The 12,175-nt window shown below is 49.6% G+C and overlaps 1 protein-coding gene across 1 annotated transcript; it reads left to right on the top strand.

Moving 5' to 3' along the window:
• Positions 1-4,616: 4,616 nt before the first annotated feature.
• Positions 4,617-11,027, top strand: PtA15_1A305 (uncharacterized protein; the record flags this gene model as incomplete). The annotated part of the gene is made up of 9 exons (XM_053165319.1): positions 4,617-4,699; positions 4,832-5,152; positions 5,585-5,765; positions 5,851-6,088; positions 6,144-6,940; positions 7,007-7,603; positions 7,931-8,163; positions 9,692-9,781; positions 9,869-11,027. The coding sequence occupies 9 exons, from the start codon at positions 4,617-4,619 to the stop codon at positions 11,025-11,027; spliced, it is 3,699 nt and encodes a 1,232-aa protein (XP_053016522.1).
• Positions 11,028-12,175: the final 1,148 nt, after the last annotated feature.

The following is a 12,175-nucleotide window of genomic DNA, read 5'->3' as shown; positions in this document are numbered from 1 at the left end:
CAAAATGTATGAAAAGTTGGGAAATCATCAATTCAAACTACATCACACAAATCGTGTATGGACAAGATCAAAAAATGTATGGATTGAGTCAACATTCTGCATGGGGTTTCCTGGGTCCTACTGTGCTCTCTAATTTCCTCTGGAACAATATGTAGGAAAGATTCTGCGCATCTACATCAAATTGGACACTTTTCACACCTCTCACCTCTCTTTCATAATCATTCTTGAGAACCTATCTTCCACCCATGCAGCCAATCCCATGACTTCAAGTCTGTGGCCTCAACTTCAGCTATGAAAAATGTGGTACCAAGTACTTCAGCCCATCCACTGCACACACAGTTTTGTATGTGGATATGGGTGGAAGATATGTAGCATTCAGAGAGAAATCACATTCACCTTGCTTTCTCTTTCAGCACACCTCTTGAGCCTCCCACTAATGAGTGGCTTATCAAGGAAGGAGTGGGGCCTTCCTAAATGTTTCCTGAATCTTGGAGCTGCAACTCCCTTCTACTAAATGGCCTGTGGTTTTGGCGGGCTTCAGGCCAAGGGGACCATTGCAAAGCTCAAAAGTGTTCCTGAGAACCTGTTGCTGAGTGCAGAAATGAGCAAACCTCTGCCTTCCCCAGCTCACTAGACACTAGGAAAAGAGCCCCCCAATCTCAGATTGGAAGGTTTATCAAAAGATAGCCTACTGCACTACAAGAATAACTTACTCAACTGCTAGCAGTTGACATGCAGCTTACTGCCGTTCTAGCTTCACACAAACACAAATAAGCTTTTCCTGCACATTCAATGTTCATTGAAGCTCAGTCAACAGTAAGCCCTGACAAAGGCTTGTGTAATACCACACAAGATTGCTTAGAGTTCTTGCATGTCACTTCACTTTTTCTTGTGGTGAAACAGTCTATATTGGCTGTTATCAAGGGTATTTTTGGACCCATGGAGCTTATATTTAACTATTTTTTACAAGCTTGTTAGACTTGATTTGTGTTATTGTAACTCATTTTTCAATACAGTCATTCTTGAACAGCTTGTGGGCTTGAGGCCAAAAATATTATTTATCTTTTTATTTTAGCCACAGGCCTGTACAGCTTCACTGTGCAGGCAGTCAAAACCCCTTTGGGTGGCTGTTTGGCTCAACAAGGGTGCCACACTGGCTACAGGTAGGGTTGACAATTGGGCTGGGTGTCCAACAGGCTATGGGTTTGGGCCGGGCGCGGACAGTGCTTTTATGGAAATATTGAGCTTTGGCCCGGCCTGTTAAAGTTGCTAAGCGGCGCGGGTTGGCGCGGGCTGCCTGTTGGGCGCCTGTGGGCTTTGCCTTGCTCATCTGGTGCGGCCAGAAGCTCAGATGATAAGTGTGCCATGCCGGAATCCAAGACCCGGTCACAGGAACTGTGAGAAAATCTCCCTTTTCTGCATTTACTGAGTTGAACAAGGTTAAAAAAATCCATAGGAAACCCTGTGAAAATCTAATCTTCATGAACTATGTGCCCTTCACCTTGGCAACTTGGTGTACAGACAGCAGCCAATCCAACGCACCAGGTGCCAAATCAGACCTCTACCTTGAGGAGAGGAATGTTGGCATAACCAGTTATGAACAGTTTGATCTCCTCAGCTGGTGGACAATCAATGCCTCCCGCTTTCCGACCCTTTCAAAGCTCGCCAAGGTAATCTTGATGGCCCCAGCAACCTCTGTGGCATCAGAATCGGCCTTTTCCATTGGGGGGTGTGTCTTGGACGACTACCGAAGCTGCCTGAGCAACGAAAACACTGAAGCACTCTTATGCACTCAAGACTGGATTAAGAAGTAGCCTCTTTTCTTCTTTCTTGACTACTTTATTTTACATTCTTTTCTATAACGTTTTGCTTGTAGCTGCCCCAGTTGCATAGTACATGTCTTCAAATTGTAAAAATATACACGTCTCCTCCTCCAAAACTACATTTTTTTAGGGTCCTTCTACCTGGCCCGTGGGCCCCCAGGGGGCTGCCTGCAGGCAGCCTGCCATGGCCCGCTGGCCATTTGGCCCAACAGGGAGCCGCTGGACTGCCCGTGTCCGTCTCATTGCGGACACGGGGTTGGGCCGGACAGCAACATCTGAGGTTTTGGCCCGGCCTGGCCTGTCCAATTGAGTCGCGGGCTGAGGCAGGCTAGCCCGTGGGCGGCCTGAACCCGCCCAATTGTCAACCCTAGCTACAGGGCAGGGGAGGGGCATGCGGCGAAGGGTCTGATTGGTGTAAAATTGATCCAGGATTGTGATGGTGCAACCCTTGAGGCCCCAAGGCTAAAAACAAAGAAATTAGTGATTTTCTTCTAACCACATTACTGTATGCAGCCTGTCATACAGGGGCTATGCAGGCTTTGAGGCTGAAATTAGCAGTCCAAAATTTGTGCCTACCCAACCACAAGATTTTTGGGAATGGCTGTACTTTACAATAGTTTACAATTACACCAGTGGTCCATAAATCACAGGAGAAATCCAAAAACTGGGCCCTGGCATTACAAACAGCCCCCCTGGGGGATATTTCCTGTACAGCAGGATGCCCTTCACAACTGTAGTTGTGGAAATGACTCCAAAAATTGATGAAGTTTGGCCCCTGGTCAGTGGTGTGCAAATAAAACACCCAAAAATAGCATTTCACTCTCACTGAATGATAAAAGCCACAAAGAAACCACTATAATATTTTGCAGCATTTCAAGAGAAAACATTTGGCAGCATTGGAATTCACATGGCACCCAGCTTTTTGGCCCCTGATTTGCGTGTAAATCACGCAAAAGTAGTGTGAAGATTTGATCTGTATTGCTAATAAATTGAGAACCAGACTAGAGAAACAACATTGGAATGTTTAAGAAAGGAAAGAGAGAACAACAGGAGAAAAGAAGAGAGAGAGAATTACCACCACAATAGAATTGAGATTCTGAAACAACCAAAGACAGTAGAGAGGAGACTGGGAACAAGGAGACTGGGAAAAGAGAGAGAGAGGAAAATAAAAAGGGATTAGCCAAGGGAGGAATGGACTGAGGTTATTGCTGTTCTTTTCTCACCAAATTGGAGAGAAGAGCTGATTGAGGATGGGGAACTCAAGTGATGTCAAGCAAGGAATGAGATTTGAGTTTTGAGCTATGTCAAGACAAAGCTTGAAGAATTGAGTCTGATCAAAGTCGAGACAAGAGAGGGAGTTGGTCAAAAGGAAGGGAATGTGATTGGGGATGGCGGGGAAAGGAGGAGACAAGGGAGGAAATGACCCTCAGAGAATAGATTCTACTCCTGACTCAGCCCTTTTGCGGGGCTGTCACAGTGAAAACTCAACAAATAGCAATTGCGGAAATGGGGTTTTCATTCATTGGGAAAATTGATTTTAAACCTATGTATTCTGATGGATAATTTCCTTGGGAAAAATTCAGTATCATTGAATCCCAAATGGAAAATGTTTTGGTGGTAAGAAGACTAAAATGGGGCAAATTATCCCTTTTGGGGTAGTTTCTTGAAGCAATGAAAATTCTCAAGGGTTTAGAGAGAGTCTCAAGCATGCAAAACCCTTTCATTCTTTTATAGTAATTTAAAAATTATAAGCAAAAAAAATTCTATGGCATAACCACATATACACACAACCACTATACTCTTTTACTCAACTTGTTAATGATTAATTCTTTTGACAAGTAGAGTAGTGCCAAGTGAAGCACTTTGTGGTGATCTTTGGTCAAAGGAAAATGTAAAAATAATATAAAATCAAGGCTGGAAACTCTTGTAGCCCTTGACAGCATCTCTCATCAAATTTAGTTGTTTTACTATCACTGTTGCCCAGTAGTTAATAGTGTGCAATGTTAAATCAAACTGCACTTAAAAAAACCATTATACACATGCAGGGGGAAGTACGTTATGTTTGTAGTGAAAGAAAACCTCCAAATCTTCCGGGCAGGGTAGGGCTCCTTCAAAATCTTCTGGGCAGGGCAGGGCTCCTTCATTTTTGTTCACCAGCCTGCCTGCAGTGGGAACATTTTGCTGTGGCCATGATAGGTGAGTGGGCAACTTCTGGCCCCTCCACAGTTGATGAACTACAGACCCAGAAAGCTTAGGTTTATGCCGGGAAATCTGGTTCATGTGGTTCTAATTATTAACTGATGCTATGAGATGTGTATAGATCTTGAAGGGAAGTCATCCAGTATTGGTTGATTGAGTCAGATATCTTGTTTTTAAAATAAGCTCATGATCAATTGATAGGATCTCCCTAGCTAAAAAGGCATCGGCCAATCTCATTCTTTCCTGATCCATCCTCACTGCTTGTTTATAGAGAGGAGATCCAACTCGACTTCTCCCAGTTGCCTGGGCTAGCTTTCTGCGGCCCTAGGGTTCTTGTCAAAGTGCTGAATCATATTGCTCTGGCGCATGAGGCATGAGGTTATACTTTTTGTGTGATCCGGCCCAATGAAGCGATGGGCGGGTTGAGATTGTTCTCAGAGATGATGTTAAAGTGTCCCAGTGGATCAGAGCGGGTGAGAAACTCTTCTTGAGAAGATTCGCAGGGAGTTATGTAAGCCAAGCCAGGCCACTTCGATATCAGTCGATCGCAAAAAAAAAAAAAAAAAAAAAACACCAAACCACAACCACCACATCATGAACCTACCACTCTCACTGCCCTCGCCACTCAGCATCCCAACCAACTACAGCCAGCTCCAGCTCCTGCCAGAAGCATCCCAGTCAGCACCAGACCTCACAGTCTCACTCACACGCAAAACACCAAAACAACCACCCCCCCAGCCCCAGCCCCAGCCCCAGCCCCAGCCCCAGCCAAGCCGCCCAGAAAACATCACCCTCCAACGAACACTCAGCGCACTCCTCGAGATCATCGAAACCGAACATGGATACCTGCTCGACCTCAGGAGACTCGAACAGTTCTACCTGGCCAAGATCGACGCAGCAGCAACACTCAAGATCTACGAGAAACACATCATCAAACGAAACATCGCCCAGCTCATCGAACTGGCCGAACGATTCTCACGCCGGATCTCAATCGCAATCGGAGGAACACAACAACTAGAACGCTGGAAGAACAAACAAGAAGAACAGCAGGAACAAGACCTCGATCGGATCATCGAACGGGTCGCAAAGGCATTCATCAGCGAATCACCCATCTTCACCATCTACGAAGAGTACTGCGCCAGGCACACCGAAGCAGCAGACCTCATCAGATCATTCGAATCAACCCCAGAATGGAACGCACTCCTCCAACAGCAACCAACACCACCACCACCCCAGCAACAGCTGCAAACCACTTCATCATCCTCATCATCCTCCTCCTCCTCCTCTTCCTCCTCCTCCTCAGCATCCTCATCAAATTCATCACCCTCACCATCAAACGACACTACAAACACTCTTCCACCACCACCCGAACCCTCACCACTACCACCACTGCCACCACTGCCACCACCACCACCAACACCAACAATCACAACAACACCAACCACCACCACCACCACCACCACAACAACAACAACAAATCCGACCAAGAACAAGCTCATCTTCTCTGACTATATCATCAAGCCCATCCAACGCATCATGCGATATCCGATGCTTCTCAACAGTCTCCTCAACCAGATCAACCAGCCCAGCCCCACAAACCCGCTCAGAGCCCGGGCGATCGAACGGGTCCAACAGGCACTCTGGGCCATGAAACAGGTCGCTGAAGGCGTCGATGAAGCTAAATCACTCAGGGAGGTCGAACTCAAGACTGAACTCATCGCGAGTCGAATGGAACTACATTCAGTCAGTCTCTCTCTCTCTCTCTCTCTCCAACTTCAAAACATGTAGAGAAACAATAACCCCTGTTTTTTTTTTTTTTTATATCCAGTCCTATCGAGCTGCATTCGTCTGTCTGCTCGGCCAAATCAAACTCGTCGGATCGTTGCATATCCTCTACCACGCCCCCAGTCTAGATCCAAGCGAAGCCTTCAAGATCAAATACCATGGCATCTTTCTATATCAAACCCATCTCGTTATCGTCAAAGTCAAACGAGCCACCGTCTACGAACCACGCCACTGGTTCCCCATCAGATATTTCGACCTCATCGACATCTCCGACAGCTCTGGTATGTAGCTCCATCCAGAGATCACAGCCATTCCCAACTAACTCTCTCCTACCAGGTTTGATGCCCCATTCATTCAGCCTCAAGTATCGCCAACACACCTTCGAGTTTGGCGCAACCTGCGAACCGGAAAAGAGATGCTGGATGAACAAGCTCAGAGAACTCAAGCTGGAGATCGAACAACTCAGATCGATCCAGATCATGTCCGCCATGCCGATCAGCGACGATTCCATCGTCTCAAGCATCAACCTCCTCGAAAACCCCAACCCATCCCCCATCGAACCTCCCACCAGAGACCGCTCACCCGTCGAAGAAGACCAGCCGGCCTGCGATGAACCCGTACCCACCACCCCGGTCGCACCGGCCACCCAATCCAGAGTCTCCCAACGACTGTCGAGAAACGTGAACACCTTGTTGGGAAGGACGGCCGAGGTCGCCCAGGCTGCTATCGACCTCAAGCTCACGGAGATCTTCTCGGATGTGCTCCTGCATGCCAGGCTGCAAGATTCTGGAGCCGAGAGCGGTGGCGCGCGGGCACGCACCCTGTCTGCCACCGGCACGACCAGCGCCAAGAGGACCCACACCGCCCATGCTGCCGCGATCCCTCGGAACGCCGGGCACGGAAATGGCGGCGACCGGAAGATGAAGCGGATGAGCTGCATGGAGCCCAACATCCGTCCGCGCGAGATGCTCCCCCCACCCCCGCTCCCTCGCATCTTCAATCCCTCTTCCGACGAGACCCCCTGGAGCGGGAGCCCGAGCAGCAGTCTGCGACGAGCCCGGAGTGGCCCGGCCCTCGTCAGCCGATCCTCGAGCAGCCTACCCCAGGCCGACCTCGATGACGCTACCGTGACAGTCCAGCCGACAGCCCAGCCCCACCACCACCATCACCACCACCAACGCACCCGTTCACGAAACCAGAGCCAGCCTCTCCCGGCCCTCGAAGCCAGCCAACAAGCGGCCTCGGCGGAAGAGCTCCTGCCGGGCTGTCTGCGATGTCCGTCCCCGGACCAGGAGGAGCATTCCAGCAACAAGCTGGGGCCAAACGACCCCGTGCTGGCGGCCTCGACGAAGTCCACAGGCTCGACGCCCTTATGGCTGCCCGGCCTCAAGATGGTCCGCCGCCTGTCCCGGGTCGGCACCCGGAGCAAGAAAGACGCCGACGCCGACCCCCTCGACCCCAAGGCGACCGCGCCCCCCTCCCTGCTCGTCGACCCTGCCAAACGCAGCATCCACAGTCGCCAGGCGAGTACCCCTCACCCCACAACAGCCGCCGCCAACGCCGGCGAACACTCGTCGTCGGAGTACTGCCAGAACACGTTCCGCAGGGTGTTCATGAAACGCAACCGCAGCTCCGCCAGCTCCTCCGTCGCCGGCGACTCCCGCTTCTCGAGCGCCAGCCCCGCCCTCGGCCTCGACCCCGTCGCGGCCAAGGAAAGGCAGGGGCCCACGAGCCTGCGGCGCCCCGCTACCGCCGCATCCTCGGTGCCCTCCACACCCGCTCCATCCTCCCGACCCGTCCCGCGCAACCCCTCATCGCCCAACCTCATCCCCACCCCCAACCCCTCCTCGTCCTCCGCCTCCTCCTCATCTCGTACCGCATCTCCCGCCGCAGCCTCCGGGCCCAGGGAACGCACCGTCACCGCCCGCTCCGGATCCTCCTCCTCCTCGCACTCCTCTTCCCATCTCTCTCGTAACGCGGGGCTCGGGTCCATGTTCAGGTCGATCCTCAGACTCACCCCGCTTGCCGAACCTACGCCGACCACCACGACCCATTAACTAAGCCTTCCTAGTCTCTTGCCCTCTCTGACCCCCGGTGGTCCTTTTTTTTTTGTTGGCGCGCAGGGCGGCGCGCGTCCCGCTTCCTTTGTAGACTCGTCGCCCTCGTCGTGGTCTTGTCTGTTCCGTCCCTCCCCTCCCTCTCCTTACGTCCAGCCCGCACACCACCACACCCCAGCAGCAGCAGCATCCTCCAACCCCAAAAGCCAGTCCCTTGTTTCTCTCTCCCCTCTTGACCATCCGCCCTTCGCATCCTTACTCACAAGCACCCACCCACACATCATACAACCGCCACACGCGTTCGCCCGCCTTGATCTTTATCTCCACACTCCATATATACAGTAGACGTCCTCTTCCTTTTTTCCTTCGTCTTCTTATGCGCTTTCGAATCCCTCTACACATTTACATGTCGCTTACAGATCTTAACTTATCTTGACCCGTTGTTACTACTAGATTATCCACATATATTACTCATACACACACACATATATATATATACTTATCACTTATAGATGTGTGTGGCCGTCAGTTTGTTTGAATTCTTGTTATTATTGTCCTCGTTGTCATTCCATACTTGTGTACGCCGCTAAGATCCATGCAGAGGGAGTGACTGGGCCTGCTCCCCGCACCATCTTCTCACGAAGAAGAGGCCATGATCCTGGAGCTTTCCCGCATTGGTTTAGTGCAACGTGACACGCCACCTTCTAAGCCCTGTTTCCAATTTTGGGAGTGAGAGGAGCTGCTTGACAACAGTACAGAGGCCCGCGGGGTGCTGAGAGAGATGAGTGAATGAGCTTCCTGGTGGTATTTCTTGCATGGTAGGATGCCCATGTAGGTGGAACTGTGTACTTTCTAGTAAGAAGAGACGCGTAGGGTCCTCAAAGTTGAAAACATACAGCTTGCAAGCCTTATGAGTGCAAGTTCACTGTTGGAAAACTGGTATGGACCACTTTGCAGGGGTGATAAGCAGATCAAACATTAATCAAAACTCCATATCCACTTTTTCAACATTTAATGAAAGAGTATAGGATTTTATGGCATTGTTAGCCCACTTTGAGAAGCCTAAAATAATAAACATTGATCCATGATGATGAGCCCGCCCGCCTCTTGACAATTCGCCCCGCACAGCCGGATGGATCTGGGCCAGCCGCCTTCTGCTCAAAACCCGGCCATGATTAGTGATCTCCATAATCAAATCATTCATGTATGACATTTGCAACAGGAAGCATCATCCCAGCAAAAACACTGTTTATAACTACGGATCTATGAATATGTTGGCACATTTGTTGTTCAATTTTGGGGGCACTATTGTCCCACTAATGGATCATAGATCACCATCAGATGATCATAAGGGCCGCCGTCCAGAACTGTTTGCCACGATTCTTTTTCCCCTGCATTCTGAGGCCAACAAATCCCTCTGTATTCATGGCGTGCAGTCTGTCCAAAGGTTTCGGGCCAGGCGGCCCGGCCACGGGGTGAATGACGCTTGAGTGGGCCGGGGCCGGGCTGGCCCGGTTCGACTGACATGTTCAGTCTTCGATCTTACACCCCGAGCATACCCCGGGTCAAATCAAGACCTGCACCAACTGAACCCAAATGGCCCACTTCGTCAATCGGCTAAATTGTATAACGACATACTTGTTGCCCCCAACCTGTCCACCTGCTCGAATATGGCGGGTCGTCATCAGGAAAGACCTTTGCGGATCAGATGCATGACCTACAATCTGAACAGAGGGTGATTATCTCTTCAAGGCTGTCTGATTAACTAGAAAGAAAAAGATCGAGTCGAATTTCCCTGATCAACTTCTGCGCTGACACTACTGATAGGAGGGCGCAACAGAAGCTCTCGAGATTGGTGTTCGACGAGCAGGCCAAAAATGAGGCCCAGCTGCCCGACTTCTATGTGATTGCTTTCCAGTTGAGTGCCGCTCCCCGCCGTGAATTTCTACCACATCTGCCTATTCTCCGATTTTATCTGTCACTGATAACGCGATGTTTGAGTAGGGAGCTTGCCGAGTTGCATCTCACGTTTTCATCACTTACCGGAGGGGCGATCCACGATCGGCATCAATCGATGATCCGAGCGTTCTCCTCCGGCCTGAGGACTATCAAGGGGGATCAAGGGCCTGGGCTCGATAAGGGAAACAACTTCGAAGCACTTACCTACAACCTCCTCGCCGATCCTACCCACGGAGGACTCGGGCTGCTCGTATACGCCAGAAACGACACCGTCTTCCAGGATATCCAGAGCGTCAGGACGGCGGAGGCTAGCTGTGGATTCCTCAATCTCATGAACAACAAGGGCGCCGTCGGGGTCAGAGTGACCATTCGGCCATCTGATCTCTCTCACCAAAGCGGCTCGGTCGGCGAAGAAATTTTCACCTTTGTCAACGCCCATCTCGCCGCTCACGACTCCGGAATCATTGCTCGCAATCGCGACTACCAAACCATTGTCAGCCGGCTACTCTTCGAAACCGCCCATGGTCACCACACTATTTATGACACCAATCATCTATTCTTCATAGGCGATCTGAACTACCGGATTTCGCTCACCCCGTTAGGCACATCTAATCTGAAGCCGATCGACAGAGAAGCCTTGAACAAGACTTTTCAAGAGGGCCGACACTCTAGCCTATTTCTGGAGCATGACACGCTCTCTCATCAGCACGCATGTGGCAATGTTCTGGTCGGTTTAAGGGAGGCCCCGATCACTTTCAAGCCGACTTACAAATACAAGCTGAACGCCGGAGACCAATTCGTTAGCTTTGAGCATCGGTTGCCTGGGTGGACCGATCGAATCTTCGTGGCGTCTTCGCTTGACGACCCGCAGCTGGGATCGGTTGACGGGGGTGCCCAAGTGCTCGACTATCAGTCGCTTCCCGAGTATGACGGCAGTGACCACAAGCCGGTATTCGCGGTGATCGATCTGCCGCGCTGGACACCCCGCCAATCTCCTCCTAAACTCTTGAATACCCGGCCGCGCATCGAGATCGACTGGCAATGGAAAGAGAAAAAAGCGCTCGGGATGCTCTTGGATAAGACCTGCGGAGTCTTCTTGCTGGCCGCGGTTTTTGTCGGCTTTGGGAATCTTACCTTTGGGTTCATCAACCTTGGACTTCTCTCCTTGTTTGGCTGGAAATGGACCCGAGGCTATGTCCATTGAGAGTACTCTATGTGTAAATCAATCATATCTAGCAAGCGCAGAGTTAGAGACATCTATGTATACTCAAATCTTCCGCCCCGTGCACATATACACCGACCACCCCCTTCGTAATCACTTCCACCTCGTCAGTCAGCCTCTGTGGGGCGCGGTAATCTATAGAAATTCTTGTTACATGTAACTTATCATATGTGCTTTCACACATTCCCACAAGCGCATATCCCAACCCATTGAAAATTTGGTGCTCTTTCATGGATTGAAAACCACGAGTGCAAGCACATAGATGGCCACAAAAACTGTCAGCTGTTCCAAAACTATCACACCATGATCGTCACTGCCAGCATGATATGATGAAACAACCCACAATTACAATTGTAATAGGTCATTTTTTGCCAAACCTTTTTTTTCTTGTAAACTATTGCAATCCTGGATAACAAGGAACCCATAGGGGGCTTACAATTGAAATTTACAAAACTTTAGGACACATTTTAAGGTGTTTATGAACATATCTTTATCACGTGCTGCTGTGCATCTTACCAAACTGTATAATTCTGTTCATAAAGGCCTTAAATTTCAATGGTGAACCCCCTAATAAGCACCACTTCATCACACCCATCCAAAGCTTCAAAGGATAGTAAAAGACATTCAGCCCGCTAGATATATTTGCATTAAAATCACACTGAATAAGTAATCCACACCCAAAACTGTTGCCATGATATATAAAGGTGGCATAAAGTGACAGATGCTACTGTGCAGTGTGTCATCTCAGCCAAATGGAAGAAAAAAAACTTGAGGTGGTGTTTGAAATTGAAGTTAAGTTACATGGTGTTTATAAACTCATAACAAGAAAAGAAGATACTTCTTCCTTTTTTTGTATCCTGTTACACTCTGTTCAAGTGCTCTCACAGCGTACTTGACCATTTCCATACTCACAAGGCAAGGTCAATGGGTATGAAGGACTCCCTGAATGACAGAATCTTTCATCTTTTTTAGTGAATACCTGTGGTTTATTTCACCATTTCATCTCCCCGGACCCCGTTTCTACCCCATCCCCAAACAGCTGTCTTGACAGAGTACTCAAACTTGACTGTCTTGAAAGAGAAGGCCTATATTTAGATATTTAACGTGACCCAAACCAGCAGAGAAGATTA

The sequence above is a fragment of the Puccinia triticina genome, chromosome 1A (assembly GCF_026914185.1).
Source record: "Puccinia triticina chromosome 1A, complete sequence".
In the NCBI taxonomy this organism is placed as follows: Eukaryota; Fungi; Basidiomycota; class Pucciniomycetes; order Pucciniales; family Pucciniaceae; genus Puccinia; species Puccinia triticina.
The sequence above is the reverse complement of the archived record's forward strand: the minus strand, read 5'-3'. Positions and strand labels throughout refer to the sequence as shown.